The 22,524-nt window shown below is 35.5% G+C and overlaps 2 protein-coding genes across 2 annotated transcripts; both read right to left on the bottom strand.

Annotated features, from left to right (window-relative positions):
* Positions 1-47: 47 nt before the first annotated feature.
* On the bottom strand, positions 48-2,557 carry LOC141438936 (BMP-binding endothelial regulator protein-like). Its single transcript, XM_074103012.1, has 3 exons — positions 2,332-2,557; positions 1,472-1,669; positions 48-315 (listed from the first exon to the last, which is right to left on the bottom strand). The coding sequence occupies exons 1-3, from the start codon at positions 2,414-2,416 to the stop codon at positions 128-130; spliced, it is 471 nt and encodes a 156-aa protein (XP_073959113.1). The 5' UTR covers positions 2,417-2,557; the 3' UTR covers positions 48-127.
* A 536-nt stretch (positions 2,558-3,093) lies between these two features.
* Positions 3,094-22,235, bottom strand: LOC141439078 (putative glutathione-specific gamma-glutamylcyclotransferase 2). The gene is made up of 3 exons (XM_074103209.1): positions 21,732-22,235; positions 16,448-16,483; positions 3,094-5,646 (listed from the first exon to the last, which is right to left on the bottom strand). The coding sequence occupies exons 1-3, from the start codon at positions 21,963-21,965 to the stop codon at positions 5,131-5,133; spliced, it is 786 nt and encodes a 261-aa protein (XP_073959310.1). The 5' UTR covers positions 21,966-22,235; the 3' UTR covers positions 3,094-5,130.
* Positions 22,236-22,524: the final 289 nt, after the last annotated feature.

The raw sequence follows: 22,524 nt of genomic DNA, 5'->3' as shown, positions 1-22,524 counted from the left end.
AATCAGATTGATAAAAAAATAACGTTTTCCCTGGTCTCCGCTAGTAAAAAAAATGAAAACTTTATTTAAATTTGTCCAATAATATTTATAGTACATTTCAAATCATTTAATTACAATGACTATTGTCTTACTTACTAATTAAATGTGAAACATGATCTTTTAAAGATGACCCTGGATCTGTATTGCTAAGTTCATCGGAACTTTGACAGTTTCTGTCACAAGTCAGGCGGCCATCTTGACAATTGCAATAGCCACAGGGATGGAGTTGGAACGTCGTTCCGTCTTCAACTGTCATGCCGTTAAATCTACACCGTGCTGGAAAGTAAGAAATAAACTCTTAAGTTAAAAATCACAATCATCATCACCATATCAGCCGTAGGACGTCCACTGTTGGACATAAGCCTCCTCCATAGACCTCCAGTTGCTTCGGTTGGAAGCAGCCTGTATACACCATGAACCCGTGGGTTTAAAGTCATCCGTCCATCTCATTGGTGGACGTCCTACGCGGCGCTTGTCGATCCGCGGTGTCCAATTCTCAAAAATACAGGGTACATGGACCGTCGCATTTTTTTGGAATGTTGTTGGGGTTATTTGCTATTTTTTCACCCTTGGAACTTGGGTCCTAAGATCGGTTTTGGAGATATGATTTTTAAATGTTGTTTCTGAATCCCGGTTTTAAACATTCGTAACTTTTTTATTAATGTATGTAAAATTTAAATATTTTGTATTTAAAAAAAAACACAGGCGAAGGCAAGGAGGTTCCAGCCTGTCATTCAGTCGGTCAGTGTTCCGATGCGTTACAAATAAAGTTGCTTTACCTACTCGCTGATTCCGAACAGCAGCCCAGCTCAGGCACTGCCTACCCTGGAATTGACCCAATGCTGCAATGCACGCCTAAATATCACCCCTTCCTTTTTAGGGTTCTGTAGTGAACTAGGAACCCTTATTGTTTCGCCATGTCTGTCTGTATGTCTGCCCGTCCGCTGCTAAGCTCAGAGACCCTTAGTACTAGAAGGGCCCAGTTCACCAAATGATACTTTCTGAATACTTGACTTGATGTTAAAAATGCCAAAATCGCTATAGGTGTGCTTTAAAAATTCGAGGGTTGCCTTCGATTTCTCTAAAATCCCATCATCAGATCCTGACTTGGTGTCAATGGGACCACCTCGGCGTATGTCCTTTAGAACTAAAACAGAATTTTGAAATTCGGCCCACAATTGGCGGAGTTATCGCGTAACAAAGTAGGTAACAAAGATACACTCGAATTGAGAACCTCCTTCTTTTTTGAAGCCGGTTAAAAATATACCTAAACTTGGAAGATTCCGTATACAATACGAAATCCTTAAAAAATATTTCATGATTTTTTCGTAAAGGCTACGGAACCCTAACTTGGGCGTGTCCAACACGCTCTTGGCCGGTTTTTTAAACTGTGCTTAACATAGAAAATTGCCTACGAGTACCTATTGCTTACCTCGGGTGCCAGGGCAGACTTTGCAACACCTATCAGGCATGGAGACTGCTTCAGCAGGGTCACAGGGCGGATCCGGGCAGTCCTTAGGGTCCATGTGGTACCCCGGCAATGTTGAATTACGGCAGACGCATATGTAACATCTCTGGGGCTCAAAAGTATCTCCGTTATTAAGAATCCTAGTCCTTATAATACATGATCCTAGAATCGATATAAGGGTAATTAAAATTAGATTCTCATTTTACCTTGGTCTATTTTATTATTATGATGATGATGGTCCGACCGATTTCGCCCATGGCGACCACTTCTACTGGTAGTCACTTGTTTGGCGCTCATGCGCTCTAAGATGGCTTACATAGCCTATCTTTGCTGTGAAGAATGTACCTGCGTCCGCATTGTCGGCACGTAAGCGCACCGTCCACGTAATTATAATGAATGACAGCAGGTGGCCGAGGCTTGGTCTATATACGTCCAGCAGGACACAGGCCTCCTCTCAGAAGAAGGCTTCTGCCTTAATCCCCACGCTGACCTGGTGCGGATTGGGAACTTCACACACACCATTATATTTCTACACAAGTGTGCAAACACTGCACCTGCAAGGTTTTCTCACGATCTGTTCCTTCACCAGTTCATGGTTCAAATGTAATTTCGCACATGAATTCCACTCAAAAACTCGATCCCTGCTCACACATGATACTCAATAATTTTGCCCAAGTGATTGATTTCATATGCCCTGTTTCACGGAAACCAGATGGCGTTAAAGTGCAGTATTTAAAAGTGATAAAATTATTGTTTTTTTTTTATCAACATTACTGAAACATTTGGGTTTCTATAGTTTGGTCTTATAAATTGGAATTACTCACCTGGTGGTACAGTGTTATGACAAAGTCCAACACTAATCAATGGCAAACATATTAACAAAATCCTAAATGGCAACAATTTCTTCATTTTTATAAAATGTTTGCAGTATCTGCTATCTTAATAACTTACAAAATTATATTCTAAGAAATACAACGTTATATTGGTTTCAACGCGTTGCGAAATCGTGACACACTAGTCACTAGTTCAAAACACCAGTTTCTAACAAATAAACAGTTTTCCTTGTATATCTAGCTGTACATCTTTATAAATGGGTATTTTAAAAGAACATAAGAGCTTTTCAGTGACGCCTACAAAGTACACCTTATATCTTGAGTAAAAGGTTTATATTTTAATTTTAGTTCTTGATCCCAATATCATCAACAGAACTGTGAAGCAAGTAGCGACATCTAAATGTTTGTGACAGCATTACTTACTGAATAAAATTCCGCTATCCGTTAGATGGCAAGGCAACCTTACAAGAAATGTTCATAGTTATCAGATTATCGCACTAGAATAGACAGTTAGAGGTTTTAACTATTTTATTACTTGTATTAGGTGAGTTTGCGTGCAAGTATCATCACAATCACATGTCAAAGACACAAGACAACAACGGATTGTGCAATGCGCGCCCTCTATTGAAAAGCGGCCGAATTATACTGAACTTAAGTATAGTGTCAGTTTCAAAGTACTTTGGTATTTTTTCAATAGGTGGCGCGAGTAGTCGACAGAAAAAAAAATTATGGTTGTTTAAGAATAAAACGACATTTCGTAAATAAAATTTATTCTTTATCGTTGTAATCATGGCGTCTGGCTACATCATACAAATTGTTCATATCAAAATTATGCTAGTGAACATTGCTTGCATACAAATACTAATTAAAAATTACAATCTCATACAAATTTGAACCCTTTCGGAGCCTTTGTCCTTAAATCTCAAAATAATAACACAACTAGCCATCTCATAATTTTCAAATAAGCTGTATTGATTCAACAAAACTTTAAACAAACATAACATCTTCATAAAACATCCTCGAAAAAAATAGTATCACTTAATTTAAATATACATACATCACAAAATAAAAACTTAGTCTTACTCTAGATTCATATCATAATACTTGTCAATTTCATATTTTTGGTCAAGCCTAGTTTCGTTTGTGGTCTGACTTAACCTAAACTTAACAAAGCCTACTTAAACATGAAATTTATTTTATTTAGTATTGAGACAAGTGATGTATCTATGGTCATTTTTTTTTAAGATGAACTAGTAATAATAGTCAAAAATCATACTCTGCAATACATTGCTTAGTTGTATTTTGTAACAAAATTTAAGAGTAGACGTTCCCAAAATAACTAGTGTAGTTAAATAAGTTCATACAATTTCTTTTTTTTTTTCATTTATCGCCCAAGGAATCGACTTTCACTATATGACAATCTTATTAAATGATTTTCATTCCAATAAATATCATTCCATGTAGGTACTAAGTATCGATTATACAGGTATCGTATTTGCTATTTTGAGACATTTGGTCTACTATTGCTCTGAGTTTTAAAACATATAAAAACTGTTTTCAGACACAGCACTTGTCTCTATATTAGTGCACGAACGTATTGGTGCAAGAAAGATCAAATAAATGTAATTTTGGAAGGAAAAAAACTGTTGATTGAAGTATCCTTTAAACAAGATATATAACTGACCAAAAAGTTCCAATACAAATCTAAGGTTCTGTATCAATTGTGCAATAAAAACATCAGAGATTTCCTTAACAATTTAGTGTGACAATTGGCTTTATTGTTTATTCTGATGCAGCAACTGTGTCTCATAAAGAAAGGTTAAGCATTTACTTGTTCGACTATAATATTGTAGACATTTACCGTGCTACGAATAAAACTTAGACAATCATTGAAAATGTGTTTAACACGGGTCAGTTTATAGAAAACTGTAATTTTAGGTATCCCTAAGATTTTTTGTGGTACGTTTTAATTCAAATATGGTAAGCAGGATCCTGGTCATCAAAAGAAAAACGTTAGTTACTATTAATTTATAAATCTGTAGGTGTACTAATCTAAAATGTAGCAGTGATAGGTGATTCAGTTGCCAAGTCGCGGGATGTCAAATATAAATTTTAGTATGGATACGCCACTAGGCTCGGATTAATCTGTTCGAAAAAAAATTATAAATTTATACATTTAAATAGCAGCATTGTTAGTAAATACAATATTATTTTAAATCTTAGACTTACATAATTTCGCAGAAATTTATTCAATAGCAAAAACATTCCGTTGAACGTTCAGTCGTAATAGCAATTGATACTATGAAACAAGACACAACCATAGTCCTTTTCTAACTAAACGAGCCCGGAATCCCGCGGCATACCCATACTAGCATAACGATTCCATTCACTATCAGTAGCAACCGAATTGTAACACATTATTTAAACAACCACGCCAATATCGTCAGTGCACTTAACCTGTAAACATAATTTAATGTAACTAAACAAGTGTACCCACAATGTTTTGAGAAAATATCCTCAAGCGAGACAAAACATTAATTATTTTGAAATTCATTCACTATTGAAACGTTCAAACAATGGTGTTACTATCATTCGCTTACACAAACATTATAGGTATTACAAAGACTTGAATATCACATACCGTAAAGGAGCTATTTTGCAAAATTGAAAGTATTGAAACCCTCTCATTGTTTCCTTCTTTCATTCATTAAAACATACGCTTCTCCAATATCATCTCATTCATGCATATTTGAGCTTATAGTATACATATATTTGTCATTTTAAAACTCATCACATATTTACGCAGCGTAACTTCTTCTCAGGCACCCTCGAAGCGAATTGGTAGCTTGGCACGACCGCTTTAGCTTCTGCTCTTTCTTCCTTGACCTCGTCTTCTCCCATTAGATTTCTTAAGCATATCTTCATATCGGCTGCAAACTTACGCAACAACCTTTCTAGTGAGAACAGGTGATCGTCCAACGCCTCTGGTATCTCTTGTCTCATAAAATCGGCTAGTCTCAGGAGGTATTCGGCGTTAGACCCTGAAGAACCGGAGCATTCAAGAATCTGTTTGGCAATATCTGGTAGGGGAGCGGCACCTAACCAATGTCGGTTCTCTGGGACTGCTATGTACAGGACTGCATCTTTTTTGTCATTATTTGTGCTCGATGATAGGAAGGAGGGGCGGGCGTGGAAGTTGACTATGTAGGTCCTGTAGCCTCCGAGTTGGCACTCTCGAGTACTGAGGTAAGGTAGGGCTGCCGTGTCTTCAGCTGCCACGAGGAATGCTTTGCCCCAGGTGATACCCTGAAAGAAAAGATAACGATCACGTTATTTTTAAGAGTTCTTCGCATGTTTTATATAACATAATATATTCTAAGCAAATGAAAACAAAGATTTCTTTTACAGATTTCATGATATTTCGAATAAGGAAGTGTTAAAACGTAATAATATGCGAGTGACCTTTAATTAGGCCTCGCAACAATATGCTCGTGATAATATGTTATTCGCGAATTTAAAGTTAATTGTGTTAGCTAGAGTTATGCTCTCATCTAAGAATAACGCCAGTTTTAGTTTAAACTATGTATAAGAACAAAGAAAAGCATTGAATTGACAAGGCATTCATTTATTTTCCTGATTTACATTTTCGGATAAACCTTTAAAGAATCTAATTAGATTCCGAGTAAACATCGTTTTCTCAGCAATACAAACAGCATTCTAATTTCTCGTGACTGTTTAGCAAAATGTTGCAAAACATAAGCAATATTAACCTAAGATTGTTCCATAGTGGTTCAACAGAAGTTGGCGACAGTACAAAACACGTGTTCAATATTTACATTGATTGTTGAAGATCAAGAGGGCATTAATCCACAGAAAAAGGAGACAAGTAAACAGACGACTGACAATAACAAAAAATATTAGTAAAATGGAAATACTACAAAAACAAAAGAGTTAAAGATCACGACAGACTTGTGGATAATTTGGTGACGTTATAGTAGGAAAGCACATAATCTAACTGTGCAGTGAAAGATTGTGTGTAATTCAGGACCCGTTGTTCGGACTCGAATTAAGACATACGTTCGCAATGACGAGTGAGTGAGTGGGGTGAGTGAACGGTGAGTGAGGTACCTAAGAACATCGCACTTATATCTGCTACATAAGATAAGATTTAATATAAAGTGTCCTTCCATTGAACCGACCTAAAGAAAGATAAAGAGAGAGATCCAATTTCTTTACACAAGTTGTAACTTATGCATTTGTACTAGATGACCTACAATTTGCACTAGATAAAGAAACAGACGTATAAAATGAAAGGAAAGTAATTTAATCCATGATGGTAACAATTAAAACAAATTAAACTTAATAACGATAAATTATACGAAATCACATGGTGATATAAAACACCTAGGTCTAGGTACCTAAAAAAAGAGTGCAAAAGGTTGGTGGGTTAATTAATATCGCAGCATATCCCGATTCCCCGTATCTTATGATAATTCTTCCAACGCAACGCTCATGAAGCCGGTTGGTTATCAATAAGAAGTAAATTAAAAGCAAATATTATTGAATTTGATCTGGCAAGGCAACATTGTTGGAGATAGCCATCTGACTAATATCCAGCACGTGACAGATGTTTGTTTTGTTTAATATCACATGACAATACAACGTTGTCACGTGTATTCAAAACTGCAAGGGCTGAAGATGCATGCAGCAAATCGGTCGCCGGCTTAACCGTGACAATGACCGTTAAGTCCACTGACACTGCCGTCTGTGGCTTTCTAGAAATCTTCGGATTACAAGGCTTCTTTGTTCTTTTGTATATATGTGCTTCTCGATAACTTCATTTTCCGACATTGTGAATTGTTTCGTTCACAAGAAAGAAAGAAACACTCTCTTTTTCACAAATATGATCAAAATCAAATCATCACGGTGCTTGTGAATATTTATTTATTTTGGGGTTCTCGGAAACGGCTTTAACGATTTCTGTGGCATTTGCTATGTATGGGTTTTGGGGCAATCAATCAAACTTGGTCTTATCTCTGGAAAAATTGGAATCAGAAGTTCAGTCGTTCACATAAATATTAAAGACGTTAGTACCAAAAATTGCAATGCCCTTGCAGGATTTCTCGTTCTAACTGCTAGTATTAAAAGAGCCGTACACACTACATGAGAACAATAAAAATGTGATTATAACTTTGATTATCCTTATGATACATTAAATTTCTCAGAATAGAGATGTTTTTTTTTGGATCGTTGTTTTTAAATATGAATATTTATGGAACGTGAAGCGGTGGTGTACACTGTAACGGATCAATATTTTCCTCATTAAACCAATTATATTCTCAGAATAAAAACTAAAATATGTAGTATTAAAGACGCGTAATGTTTGGTAGGAATGTATTCAGCCGTGATTAAGTGTTTCTTTTTTCGATCAACATCCGAAATTTCAATAAATTCTCTTATTATGCATATGTGAATTCCCACCTCAGTAACAAGATAATAAGGCCTGTAAGAGTCGGTTGTATCTGCATTCACCAAAGGTCTCGACCTTACATCCGATAGCGTGGCTGGAGGTTAACAAGTAGTACTCACTCACCGATATGAATGTATTAAAACACTAGAAGCGTGGGCTACTACTGAGACCGCTTGACTTGAGGTCCATTGTCAATGAATAATAAAAAATAAAATAAAAATGATATATTAAAAGCAAAAACAAATTACAAATAGAGTTTTCATTGGTCACGTGAAAACCTGATTCTGGGTACAAACAATTGTTTGTTTTATTTAACAAAATGGGAAGGGGGATAATGTTGGTGAAATAAAAAGTAGACAACTAAACGAACAAGTTGTGTAGCGCTAGCGAGTATTTAGTGTATGTGTGTGTGTGCAAATTAAACTACAAACCTTGCTTCCCCGCTAAAGCCATTTTTTATTATTTAATATGGACTTCAACAAAGAAACGTCTGAATCACTCAAGTTTTTGAGGTCCATTGTCCATAACTTGAAACTAAATCCGTACCTCGTTCATCAAGCTTATGGAGAAGGTTTTCGAGCAATCCGCGAGGCAGCACGAGGACGGTTAATTCAGCTGCTTAAGTCAAACAGGCCTATGAATTTGTGAACCTTTAGACTCCAAATGCCTGCTTGCTTTGCCACCACACCACCACACAGCAGATTTTCCTTATGACTTTCCGACCTGGCAGCAAACTTATAGCCGGAGGGTGTGTTGTTCTTTCGTTTCCTTCGTTTTGACAATCAGATGGCTGTGGTTGTGAACCTGACTACGAAGCTTCGGTCGGGGCAGATATTTGTATGAATAATACGAATGTTTGTTCTCGGGTCTTGGATATTTAATGTGTTTAAGTATGTATTTATCCATATAAGTATGTTTATCCGTTGCCTTAATATCCATCGTACAAGCTTTGCTTAGTTCGGGACTAGGTCAATTGGTGTCAAGTGTCCCATGATAATTATTATTATTATTTATTAGAAGGAAGCGAAGATAAAAAATAAAAAATAATTATACAGCGCATTGGTTGTTGATGCTAGTAATGGGGTTATTTCTTTTTGATAAATATATATATAGATCGCGCTCTCAAATTGGGTAAAATATCAACTGTAGCTCTCTTTTATTCGACCTCGTTACCAGACTACTTGTTTCGACATCCACTTCCTTCTAATATTATAAATGCGAAAGTGTGTGTGTGTGTGTGTGTGTGTGTGTGTGTGCGCGTGTGTTTGTTACTCCTTCACGCTAAAACGGCTGGACGGATTTGGATGAAATTCGGTATGTAGATAGCTGGACATCTGGAATAAAACATAGGCTGCTTTTCATCCCGATATTCCCACGGAATAGGGATAAAATCACAAAATAAGAACCGCTGGGCTTAGTCATGAAATTTGGCACGGTTGTTTTTAATGCAACGTCAGTGAAAACTATGACGTAATTTTTGGGAAGTCCCACGGGATATTTGTAAAATCCCAGAATTTCAATTGTAAGTCCCGGATCGAATAGTTTACGCGTGCGAAGCCGCGGATAAACACTAGTCATAAAATAAATATCACGGTAACGATAAACAGAGAAATGCGACACCTGTCTCCAACTTTTGACATCAAAGAGTCTCAAAATTGTCGAGTCTCTTCCGTTGAAGGAAGATCATGTTCGCATGGAATCCCAGAAACGCAGAGACGGAAAATAACTAGTAGATTTATGATTAAGATCCGTTTGACAGGTTTTAGCATATTAAGATAAGATTGTGCGAATATTTACATTATCCGTGGCACGTGAATATCATATCACGCAAAGTGGACAAGTGGCGGGCTGTTAATGGTTCGGAAAATTACACTTAGTGCTGTTTCTAGGTGATAACAAGCTGCAAATAAGAGCTGTTATGAAAAAAATACTGCATATGGTATGTTAATGATGAGAACTAGTACGAGTAGGTGCAATCATAAATACAATTTTATTTGGGAATAATTTCGTAAGGAGACTAAACCCTGGACAAATTAATCTAAAAAAAAAAAAAAAGTTATTCGAGACATTAATTCTGTAGCAACGTATCGATATTGAATAAATAGGTAGGTAAATATTTTCTTACAACTACATTCTATTGAACAGAAGCGATTTACTTTTAAAACCCCTGTCAAACTACGAACCATAAACAAAAATATGGTGAATGACAACAGATATCACTTGAGATTAAAATAGAGATACCGTTCTGAATAGGTGGATATATCGCTTTACAATGTAGTAGACAGACAGACAGCGACAGAAAGTCTGATAGTGACTGAAAATAACCTACAAATGGCTAAGAATGTAACAAAGGATCCGACAAAGGAATTTACGATTGATCGTAAAGGGTTTAGACTAGAACGGTCTGGGAAGCACTACTTATCGTAGCAGTATTTTTTTATAGTCATTCAAATTTAGATTTTTCGACCGTTTTACTTAAATTATTCCTAATTGGTTATTGCCCAGTTCAAATTTGTTATCATCATCATAATCTCAGCCGTAGGACGTCCACTGTTGGACATAGGTCTCCCCCATAGACCTCCAGTTACTTCGGTTGGCAGCGGTCTGCATCCACCGTGAACTTTAACCAGGTGTTGTTATCAAATGTTGATGAAAAACAAATTATGATTTTATTACTTTAGGCCTCCTCTCAGAATAAGAGCGCTTCTGAAAAAAAAAATCAGTTTCAAATTTATTTTACGATAACAACTGCCTAAAAACACTAATAAGCGAAAAATGATGACAATGACTCATGGTGTTTATATTATCCATTATAGCGCCGATAAAGTACCCTCATTGTTCAGTAACAATAACAAAAGTGACCTGGGGACCGCAAATAATGACGTTTTGTTGTATAAGATATTAATAGAAACAAGTCCCATATCGCACAACAATATAAGATATGACTACCTCTACACATACCATAATATAGTGTGATATCATAATAGAGAACTGTTTGAGGGAAACAATAAGAGTGCTCTTCAAGATACATATCTACTTGAAATTTCTCGAATATGTAAGGCATTTGTCTGTATTTGTAGTTGTCTTTTGTATGAGTGATATAAAAGGCCGGGAGATTTTTCAGTTTGTCATTCTTATGACAAATCACTATCGGTATATTATTGGCGAAATAAACGCCTTTTTAGACAGTAAATACAAAAAATAAACTCATTTGACGTGCTGTTGTATGCAACTAGTGAATAATGATATATAGTCAAGTCGTGCGTCTAGTAGTTAAAGCTAGAAAGATCATCGAGCTAGACGATGGAAAGTAAAAATATATAAAAAATACAAAGATATTGAAACACAGGGCAAGCAAAGTAATAACAAAAACATTACTGAAGTAATAGGCTCATATAAAATAGAGATACATAGAATACCTATTAGTTGGAAAATTAAAGCTACAATTAACACAATTATACAAGTCACTGACACTGCTACACGAAATACAAGTACTGGCCGACTTTTTTTGCACATAACTTACAGTAATGATAAATTTTTGGTAAAAAAAACATTTTTAAACAAGCTTTTTTTGCTGACTGTACTTTTCGTTGACTGTCGTTGCATTGTCACCCAAACTACATTTGCATATACCAAATTTCAAGTCGATGCCATTAACCGTTGAAGAGTTCCGTCCTGCGAAGACGATCCTGGCCGGACTACTAGGATGTCACTACCAGATTATTGTATTGTCACGCAATTTACAAAAGTATGCCAATTTTCAAGACGATCCGACTACTAGAAGTGGGTCAAATTGAACTTGCAACATTTGACCCGCACATACATAGGTACATAAATACTTACATCTTGTATATGTATACAAGATACATTGCAAGTTAAATAAAAGCTTTTAATAATAAAGAGTGAGTTAATGTGCACTCTAAGACGTTATCAATAAATATACTTAAGGAAAAGAGCATTGTACAAAGTTTTAAGCGAAATACCGTACCATTATGCCACAATTCAGTGACAGCAAGCAAAACGACAGCCAATAGTCACGTGGCACACCACATCACTTGGCATGAGCATGACGATAGCAAATTGGAAATTGGCGGATGCACATCTTCGTGCCAATAACCAAATCCTTTTCATGCGAATTATACTGAGACATTTCAGCGCATTGCGATGTTTATTTACAAGGGTTATAAGTAATACAATTGTATATTTAGCCCTTTTCATCCGTGTTATTGCATATTTTACCTAAAATCTTATCTTGTGGTGATGCATACTTTCACTATTTATTTGGTAAGTTAATGATTAATTGCCAGGAGTAATACGTGGTTACATATAGAAATAGAAGTTAACGTGCACCTACTAGAATAAAAACAATAAAATAAAATAATAATATGAAAACTAAATATGTGCCTAATTTACTGTTGATATTTTGATTTTGAAATAAATAAAAACTAAATACGTTTTAAAATACAGTTGACTATTTTGTCAGTTTCAAGGATATTTCATTTTGTGTATTGTATTAATTGTCTCTATTTTATTTTTATCTCTTTTATTACGTTTTTTGCTCAAATCTCACACGTGAATTTTGAATTAAGTAGGTAGGTATTTCCAGTTGTCGGTGGAACCAAATTTGGTATCATCAGAAAGGGTCGAATTAAAAAAAATATTCTAAACTAACCTCAACAGCTGTGTATATAATACTCGTGGAGGATTATCCACGGTATTATTATAAATGTTATCCTTCTATTTATGTTTATTCAAGTGCCATTCATTTAAGCATCGGTTTTAAAATATAATGCATGTGCAAATATTATTTTACTAATACACTAATTCATTACAAACAGTGCACTTGGAAAGATAAGGCATCCATTAGGTACATTCTCTTTTGTTTTATATCATAGTAAACAATATTTAACGGTTATCTTATGGTTTATCAAAGTATGAAATTATTAAGTTTGCATAACCTTGTTTCTTTCTAGTTATTGATTGCACATGATAGGCAAGATCTTATCGTCAAGTTTTGCACTTTATTTGATCGAAATGTGACCTCATCTCAATCTTTATACTTCCCACAGCTGGGCACATGTATACCTGCTCTCAGAATGAAGGTTTTTATGCTGCAGTTCCTATGCAAGCCCAGTGCGGATTGGGAAATTCGCACACACCATTGAACATCCCACCACCTCATCGCCTTTGTACATCTTATTACTTATCCTGTTCTGTTAGTTTCATGTGTTTTTATGTACATAAAGAGTTTTACAATAATACCATTGAATTGGTTCCCATGAAATGTTGATTACTTTAGTCAGCTTAATTGAATGTGCATGAAGCCTCTGTCATGCATTCAGTATCCACGTGTCGTACTAACACGTGCATATAATGCGCGTGCGTTTGTTATTATTCTAATAACAATTGAGATATGCTTAACATGTGCTGTTATTTGCTTTTAACCACTTTCGTCTCTTGTTATGATTGATATTTAAATAAATGTCGGGTTTGTAAACTTTATGTGGCCATAAGAGGCGTTCTCCTCTGGATACGTCTAGGTAGGGGGAAGAGGTCTGCAGCCGATGCACCGTGGTCCGCGGGAACTAAGCGAATTCAAACTTAAGCCTAACCCAGGGTTTTAAACTATCTCCTTACCAATGTCATCTAAATCGGTTCAGTTGTTTGAGCATGAAAAGGTAACAGACAGGATGACAGATTTACTTTAGCATTTATAATAATGTACGAAAGTATGGATGCAAGAGGCGAGCTATCGTTCATGGTGGTGTTCTAAGGGGGAGGCCTTTGTTGAGCAATGGATGTCTTCCGGCTGATGATAATAAAAAAAAAATCTTCACAGAGGAAGTCGCGGGCAGAGCAAGAGCCAGTTCACAAATAATGTAAAATAAGGTTATGCGAGATAAGATAACAGACACCATGAGCCAGCACTTGTGTAACAATAACAGATTATCGTCTAGACGGATTTATCTCTATTTTCGCACTATTTGTGCTAAATAATCGATATTTTTGAGAATGATGAAGAAAAAAATTATCACACAATAATATCATAATATTTAGCGATGTACTAATTGCACTGCGTAGCTACAAAAAGTTTTGATACTATACGATTCTGAGATGAAGGCCTTTTTGCTCAGTGGTCGTGTTGCTACCATGTCATTTTGATGGTATCCGTTCATTTCGCAACTAACGTTTGGCAAACTGTTTCATTTCTTAACCTTTTATTTCGCAAACTCTAAAACTGTAACTATTTCAGGACTGATGTCAGGGCCATTAGAACCCTTTAAGCGAAATGAAAAGTTGCGAAATGAAATAGTTTGCCAAACGTTATTTGACGAAACATTAGTAAAACCATTTTGATTATATAGACTATCTGTATTCGTTTTGCGATCTAGTCCTTATGCAGAACAGGTCATTTTGTAGATTCAGTCGTTTTGATACCGACCCATAATCCGGTCTGTAATGTGTTAAAAGTAACCCGACATTTTCGAATGACAGTTCAGACTCAACACAATTTTAGTTAATCCAACGCTAATGCGACCTAATTTGGTAATTACCGAAGTGACCGACAAACAGAATAGGCAAATGATTATTGGCCATTGGACCGTTAAATTTGATTCTAATGACGGCGGTAAGAACAGACGAACCGAAAAAATATAGCAAGGAAGTCATTAATGAAAGTGACCTGGAAAAAGCCAATTCTTTAATGGAGAATTAGAATGAAAGAGATCAGAATAACGTATTTAAGCAAGAAAAAATTATGAATGAAACACCTTTGGCATTCTATTAGTGATAATGTTAAAGTAATCAAGTTTAAATTTGGATTTTTTGAGATAATAAATACAAAACGCCATGGACTTGCAGTAGCAAGGAGTGAACATTCTTGCTAGGCAACAAGGAGAATGAGGAAATCGTGAGTTGGGTATGTTTTCGTTGCAGTTAAAGTAGGCACCGTCGAACAAGTTGAATCACGTACCAGGGTGGAACTATTGTGCTACTTGACACCCTATTCTTTTGTCAAGGTAATAAATTTCAAGTGGAATTGATTATCAAAAGATTCCACCCTGGTACATGAATCAGCTTGCTTGGCAGTACACAAGTTTTGCCAACCCAGTGGGGGTTAAGTTGTTACGGTACCACGCCATCGAATCATATAGACAATAACAATCATCATACTAAATGCATCATGCTATCAATTAAATTTTGCGTAAAATCACAATATTTTTAATACAAATGACGTACTTAAGGAAATAATAATAAAATTACTAATACGAAACGAGAACATAATAAACGTACTATCCAGTAAGATAACAAAAACAGACGAAAGGAGGTTAAAATGGCGACAGTGTTTGGATAACACACTGAAATAAAACTATCAGGGTTTAAAACCGTTGGAAACTAGATCTTATATGGTGGATTAAAGTATTTGTGAATGATCAAATTGTACATACAGACAAAAACTATGCAAAAGTGAAATTTCTAATGGTCTTTCTAATGGAACTTTTAATTGGATGACAAAAGGTGACCTGAACTAGATTGTGTGTCGATTTCCTAAATTACTTGTCTAAATTTAGATTTTTTGTCATACTTTCTTTAGTTTTTTATAATACAATAGGTACAATAACTCTTTATTGAACACCAACACATAATTGGGCAGAAGTACCGGTTTTGGCCACCTTAAGCCCGTTTTTGGCCAGTTGACATTTGAAGTCATATATAAAAAGTTATAGTATTAAAATAACATATTTAGTGAGTTTTCAAAAGTTTATACTGAAACGAATAAAGTTTATAATGATTTATTACTATAAATTTATTTCAAACGTATATTTAAACAATAAATGACCATAGACGGTACAGTGGCCACAAACGGTACTTCTGCCCTAAGCAGTATAGAAAACATCATCATCATTCATCATTTCAAATGCTTTTTATTAACTTGCAAAGTATTTTTAATATATGCGCGGGTCAAATCTTGTAAGTTAAATTTGACCCACTTCTAGTAGTCAGATTGTCTTGAAATTGGCATACTTATGTAAATTGCGTGACAAAACAATAATCTGGTAGTGACATCCTGGTAGTCCGGCCAGGATCGTCTGCGCAGAACGGAACTCTTCAACGGTTAATGGTATCGACTTGATATTTGATATGCAAATGCAGTTTGGGTGACAATGCAAGTACAGTCAACAAAAAGCACAGCCAGCAAAAAAAGCAAAAAGTTATTTACTTATTTGTACTTTTTTGACACACTTTATTATTTCAACTATTTTAGTTTTTAGTTTCAGTTTGGAGCCCTGACATAGTCTAAAAAAAACGGAACTGAAACTTCTTGAGATTAGGTATATAGCTTATCCACAAAGAATGTAATACTTGATAGACTTGCCTTAAATGAGTTCTTTCTATGAACTGACAAGTGATAAACACATGTTCAACAAATGTTCCTACGTCTACAGACTAGTTAGAAACACAAGAATCGTGACGGAGTGGACCCAAAGTCCAAACATTTATTTAGAAAAGAGATCAGTAAACATAATATAATGTTCGCGCGTCGAATCGAAAGGGAGACAACCTACAACACCGTGATAAAAATAACACGGTGCAAGAAATAGATAAATCTACGCAGATATGTTTAAACATACTCACTTCCTGGTCTTCTATTAGTGTAGCTACTCTGCCGGGCTGCAACAAACCAAAAAAATATTTTAGAATTTTGCTTAAAAGAAAACCAACACTTTTTTTTACAAAAGAAAGATGACGAACGTATTTTAACAATTTTTCCAAATTATGAGCCGTCAAAATGCGATTTTCCACAGATTTTGTATGATAATGTAATGACATATTTTATGTGTGTTAACAATTATGGTTACGGATATACCAAACCATTTACTAATTATTTGCATGAAAGCAATCGACTTTTCATCGCCCCATTGAATTTCAATTGTTATGATATAACAATTCGTATTTCATACGCTTATATTATTGTCACATTTTCTTGTTTTAATCAAAAACCTTGCCATTAATTCCACATTTTAAACGAAAGCTTGTTTTGATACTCTAATTACATAAGTGGAAAAACATGTAATGGCAAGTGGTGATAATGGACTCCATTTAAATACAGAATTTCAATGCTTTGAATTTAAACTGCGTTAAATAATTGATTTTAGTACAACACCTGTCTATTTTAGTTATACACACTGTTTACAAATGGTCGTTAAGAACACAATTTTAATCTGCCTTCATATGGGGCGCCACTATCTTCGCACGTGAGCCGATTTACCCACAAATATAGATAGTTCCGAATTTTCCCAGTGTAACGTTTGTTTGGTATCGTAGCACGAACGGACAGCATGCTACTAACTACGTCAAAATTCGCGGTTTTTATAAATAAATGTGGATCTCGTGCTAGCTAATCAGCTTTGAGAATATTTTTGGGCGTCCGAAATAATTGGAACATTCGTTTACAACGTGAAATGGTTCAATATACCCATTAAACCATTAATTTATTATACTTAATGCACTTTACACCGTTTTATCTGTAGAAGGTTATGTATGTTGTTGGAGAAACCAATTGCATTTCTGTTTTTCTCGTGCGTCATTTCGTTCGCGTGAATTTAGTTGCTTATAATATAAGCAAACACGAAGGACTGGTCCTACAAATAAAGAAATATCCTACGCAGTAGTCTTTCCAAAATTGTTAATTTCGCGGTTTTTAATGAATTTCGTTGTTCGATTAATAAAATTTATCTTAGACACATACAGTTTGACCTACCTAACGTATAAAACCAAGTATTCAAACACGGCACAATTTTCTGCCACATGATAATTAGGTATAATAAAACAGACGCATTGAATTCTTCGTACAGACCTGTAATAAAACTGGTTACCAACGCCAAATATATCCGCGACCTTAGTTTATCAATAAATTGAGGTCAGCCATTTTGTGTTAATGATTCATCACAACCTGGTGTTTAACGAAGCGTCTTACGAGTAAGTGAATAAGCTGCTTCGGCACCAGACACGTGCTTAGCTCCATCCTCATCATCATCATATCAGTCGTAGGACGCTGTTGGACATAGGCCTCCTCCACCAACATTCATCAATTAGATTTTCAGCCAACAAAAAAAAATACAACCGAATTGATAATCTCCTCGTTTTTATAAAGTCGGTTAAAAATGATATAATGGATATTTATTAATAAAACATAAAACAGTACAAATCAAAATAAAGGTAATAAAGGTAACTAAAACTACATGCAAACTAAACATATAAATGAAAAATTTGCCCAAAATCACTGCCAGGTGGTAAGGTGCCCCGAAGGCTGGCAGCATTACCATACCACGCTGTATGGCAATGCTTAATCTTAATGCTAAGAAAAAGCCAGCCCTCTGGTCACCCGAAGCCGTAATTAATTTGGACGACAGTAATGTAAAAATATTAGAAGCACTCAGACCCATCGCATCGTATGGAATCGTACCACAAGACCACAAGAAAGCGCATCCTTGGTCGCTTGCCAACGTCCGAATATTCAGAATGCCAATAACATTATGAATGAAACGTCAGACGAAGGGTCATTGTCAAGTCATATAGCATGGATAAGGTAGTCCATTAACTATATACCTACAGCAAAAGTGATCGCAATTAAACCACCAGTTATTTTTCGGAAATCAGTGTTTTGCGGACTTGAATTTCCAGTTTCATAACGCCTTCCTTACGCAGACGGATTAGGAATCATGATCATTTCTGAGTGATCCTCTTCCTTTCCTTTTGCTGCATGGAACCGTAAATTGCATTCTTTAGGAAAACTGTGGTCACATACAGGCTGATGATGGATGATTCTTTACTGAGTGATGGGTTCGTTCTTTCCATTTCATGAAAAAAAGGAAGCTTGAATGAGAACTTCTAGCCAGTAACAATCGGCTTCGAATTTCAACTGGTCCAAAAACAAATTCGATACATACAGGTGTAACAACTGGTTTCCACGGTCTTGATTGATTGGTTTTGCCAGTAATATTAAAAGTATTAGTTACAGTTCGATTCGGGTTTGCAACAATATTATTTTGTCACGTGGCGTACCTACGAATTACTAACGAAACTCTTAGCCAATCCTGGTATATTGCACATTGAAAACGCAATAGCAGTTTTAATAAACAATTAGGTAGTTTTATTTGGTAAACAAAAAGATTGAGGTGGAGCTGGTTCAACTTAACCATACTCGTATTCTATGGGCCCTAAACTTGTACAGAAACAAGAACTGATCGAAGACTATTAAGAGATGGCCTTTTAAGAAAATATATTATATATTTATTAGTGTCTCCGTTTCACCCCTATTTTCTTTTGGGTGGTATAGAAATTGACATTTTAACGCCCGCCTACGAAGCAGCGCGTAGCGAAGTATCTCCAAACATCCCACAGACGTTATAAATAAAATTACCCGCATTGACATTTATGTAAGTACGCTAAAACGCACCCTTTTCACCTTTTAGCATCCTAGAAATAGAAAAGCTTCCTACCCTTGGATAAACAGGCTTTCGATCACTCGCTCTATTGATCCAATAATATTGGGCGATATGTTTGTCTTTACTTTGCAGGCTCATCATTGATGGATTAATATGTGGATACAAGGATCGGGCATCGCTAATACAAAAAGGATTATACTTATAACTCTTTTTGTTTTATTAGACGCATAAACAACGTGTTATTTTTGATTTTTAGGGTTCCGGAAAAATGGCAAAAACGGAACCCTTATAGTTTCGCCATGTCTGTCTGTCTGTCTGCGGCTTTGCTCAGGGACTATCAATGCTAGAAAGCTGTAATTTTGCACGAATATGTATGTAAACTATGCCGACAAAATGGTACAATAAAAATTTCAAAAAAAATTTTTTTTAGTGTAAGTACTCCCATAGACGTAAAGTGGGGGTGATTTTTTGTGAGGCCGTAAAGCCAACGAGTTTGTAGTGGTCAATCGAGCGCCGCAATGTAATGCAAATTGCACGATAAACTCGGCTTTACACAGGAAGCAAAATAATAATAAATGAGAACATCAATATTTTGTCTCACCCATGACCTATTATCTAGATATGCCACTAGCGCAATTGTTTGCTTTTCTAGTAAAGTCTTAATCAAGAGCCATAATGTCATAAAATTATGACAACAATGATTATGATGCTTAGAATTTAACTATGACATTGTGTATTCCAATCATGGTAGCCCAGTGGTTCAAGGAGGCGTATGCCCAACAGTGGATGTTGAAACGAAATGAGTAGTGAACGGCCATCGGAAGCATTTTATGTCAATTTGGAAATGGCTAATGGAAATGACTATTTAATTTCATGCACAATTTTTTTACCTACTAAAAATTTATGTTTTTTTATTAGTTAGAAAGTTGAATGACGACCAGATGGCCAGTGATTAGAGAACCTGACTACAAAGCTTGAGGTCCCGGGTTCGATTCCCGTGTCGGGGCAGATATTAGTATGAAAAATACAGATGTCTGTTCTCGGGTCTTGGGTGTTTAATATGTATTTAAGTATGTATCTATCTATATAATTATATTTATCCGTTGCTTAGTTCCCATAACACAAGCTTTGCTAAGCTTACTTTGGGACTAGGTCAATTGGTGTGAATTGTCCCATGATATTTATTTAATGATAACAACGAAATATCAGTTTACAACTATGCACCTCTCACATCTGTTAATGTTGAATGGTTGTTTCCTTTATACATATAAGTGGATCGTCAATGTTAAAAGGAATCAATTGACAATATTAAACATAGAAAAAAATAATGATTATTTACTATAACAAATAAAATTAAGTTAATTTTTTGATTCGAAGATGGCGGATGTAGACAAAATCTAATTTTGCTATTTCTGTTTCTTTGGCTGGTTGAAGTATAATTTTGAGTGTTTTATGCGGCGATTAACCTTAACAGTGAACAGTGATCCCAAAATTCTATATTGCTCTTGTGTCTGGCATTTTTATAATATAATGTCAAAGTGACATTAAAATGCTTCCGATGGCCGATCACTAGTAATGATAGAAAGGTATAGAATGTGACAAATACTGATGAATGAGCAAGATGAATAGTTGGGGTTGAGGGATGTATAAAAGTGATAGAAATAGGTTTTTAGTATGTTAGACAGAGATGTCAATAAAGAGATCATGGCGGAATCTGAGTTTCAATCCTTAGATGTCGCTGCGGACAGAATACTAATGATGTGATGAAGAGCGGTTTGACCTATGGCTTCTCAAGCAGAGGATTGTGAATTTGAGTGTTTTAGAATTTGTGTGCAAAATTATTACCTTCATTGAGAAGGAATACATGCTGAAGACATCTACACACACATAAATTTGTGTAAGAAATTTAATCTGTGTGAAATTCCTAATCCAAACTGGGCCCGCATGGCAAAAATGGCCCAAGCACTCTCATTCTAAGAGGAGGCCTGCAGTGAGATGTATATGAATATGAATAATATGCGAGGATGATACTAGCTCATAGTAAACTTACTGCTTATTATTGTTTTATTTTTCAAAATTTGAATGGATTTGTAAACTTATTTATAGTTGGTAAAATAACAATAAACAGTTAACATTTATTTAAAATAACTCAGTAAAACATGTAAAATATGTTGGTTGTTGTTCAGTCCAAGAAATTCAAGAAATTAAAATATGAGAGTTAATGGTGGAAGTCAACATAAGTTACTAAAAAATATTGAAATTAATTTTATATGTCTGGATCCACAAAATATTTATCACTGAAGGTGTAACTGCAAATTCCTTTCTGCCAAAAACATGTGAAAGTTTGGTCTGATTTTGGTGTGAAATTTGTATGAATCAGTTGTTTCTTTAAAGTACTTTATTTTAATTTGAAAATAGAACACTCAAATTTTGAAGCCATTTTAAAGAGACAATAAAGTTAAAGTACATACTTTTTGTTCTGTCCCGCGGTGCGTGGTGTTTCCTTGCCAGAATCTTCTGGAAAATCCCTTCACGTATCCCGTAACGCTTTGCTGGTACTCAAACCCAGGGTTCCAGCAAAGGGAACCGTAGCCGAAAACCCAGAAGGGTTCTTTGCGCGGCCGTCCCGCTTCAGCATACTCCTGCTCCATTTGACCTTTAGATCCGTCCACCCATTTACTAGAACCGGCTTTACTGTTCTCCATTTTCACCCCTTTCGGCGTTTCCCTTCCACCGAAAGTAAGCAATAAAAACTTGCGAAATTCGCGACGACGTGTGACTTTCAATGAACAGGAGAAAGTATAAGTGTTTGAAGGGATTTATCACAGAATTAAACTTCACTTTGGAATTCTACTTGTGTCTCATTGTGGGTGATTATGGTACGTTGCTAAAATAATAATAAACTAACACTATGAATGTAAAATTGGTTTAACTCTTCCCATAGCGGCGTTCAATAGCAAACTGACATTTATAACTTTGTGGAACACAGTGAAAGAGCACAGGAAATGTTACGTTTTTTTCTATGGCATCACTGTGCGACGTTCCATTCCACGTTACAAGCAGATTTTTTCTGGGTTTATCTTTGAAATACTTGGTAAAAATATGAGTTTACTGACATTTTGCATATTCTGTGACAAAACAAAAGAAAACGAAATAACAAAAATGCATTTTTTTTGTTTTTGTTTAAGTGAAATAAATGAATTAACGATGCTCGATTTATCAAGAAACGTCGTATAACGGTAACACTTATGAGGCTTGCAACAA

Source organism: Choristoneura fumiferana, chromosome 20 (genome assembly GCF_025370935.1).
Source record: "Choristoneura fumiferana chromosome 20, NRCan_CFum_1, whole genome shotgun sequence".
Lineage (NCBI taxonomy): Eukaryota > Metazoa > Arthropoda > Insecta > Lepidoptera > Tortricidae > Choristoneura > Choristoneura fumiferana.
The sequence above is the reverse complement of the archived record's forward strand: the minus strand, read 5'-3'. Positions and strand labels throughout refer to the sequence as shown.

What these genes read in the sequence shown, in the direction of transcription:
- LOC141438936 (XM_074103012.1), bottom strand. Translation starts at nt 2,416, where the DNA reads ATGAAGAAATTGTTGCCATTTAGGATTTTGTTAATATGTTTGCCATTG. An exon ending in TCATAACACTGTACCACCAG is followed by an intron (nt 1,670 to 2,331) that starts GTGAGTAATTCC and finishes TATCGATTCTAG; the next exon opens with GATCATGTATTATAAGGACT. An exon ending in AGTCTGCCCTGGCACCCGAG is followed by an intron (nt 316 to 1,471) that starts GTAAGCAATAGG and finishes CTTACTTTCCAG; the next exon opens with CACGGTGTAGATTTAACGGC.
- LOC141439078 (XM_074103209.1), bottom strand. Translation starts at nt 21,965, where the DNA reads ATGGAGAACAGTAAAGCCGGTTCTAGTAAATGGGTGGACGGATCTAAA. An exon ending in ACCGCGGGACAGAACAAAAA is followed by an intron (nt 16,484 to 21,731) that starts GTATGTACTTTA and finishes GGTTTGTTGCAG; the next exon opens with CCCGGCAGAGTAGCTACACT. An exon ending in CACTAATAGAAGACCAGGAA is followed by an intron (nt 5,647 to 16,447) that starts GTGAGTATGTTT and finishes CTTTTCTTTCAG; the next exon opens with GGTATCACCTGGGGCAAAGC.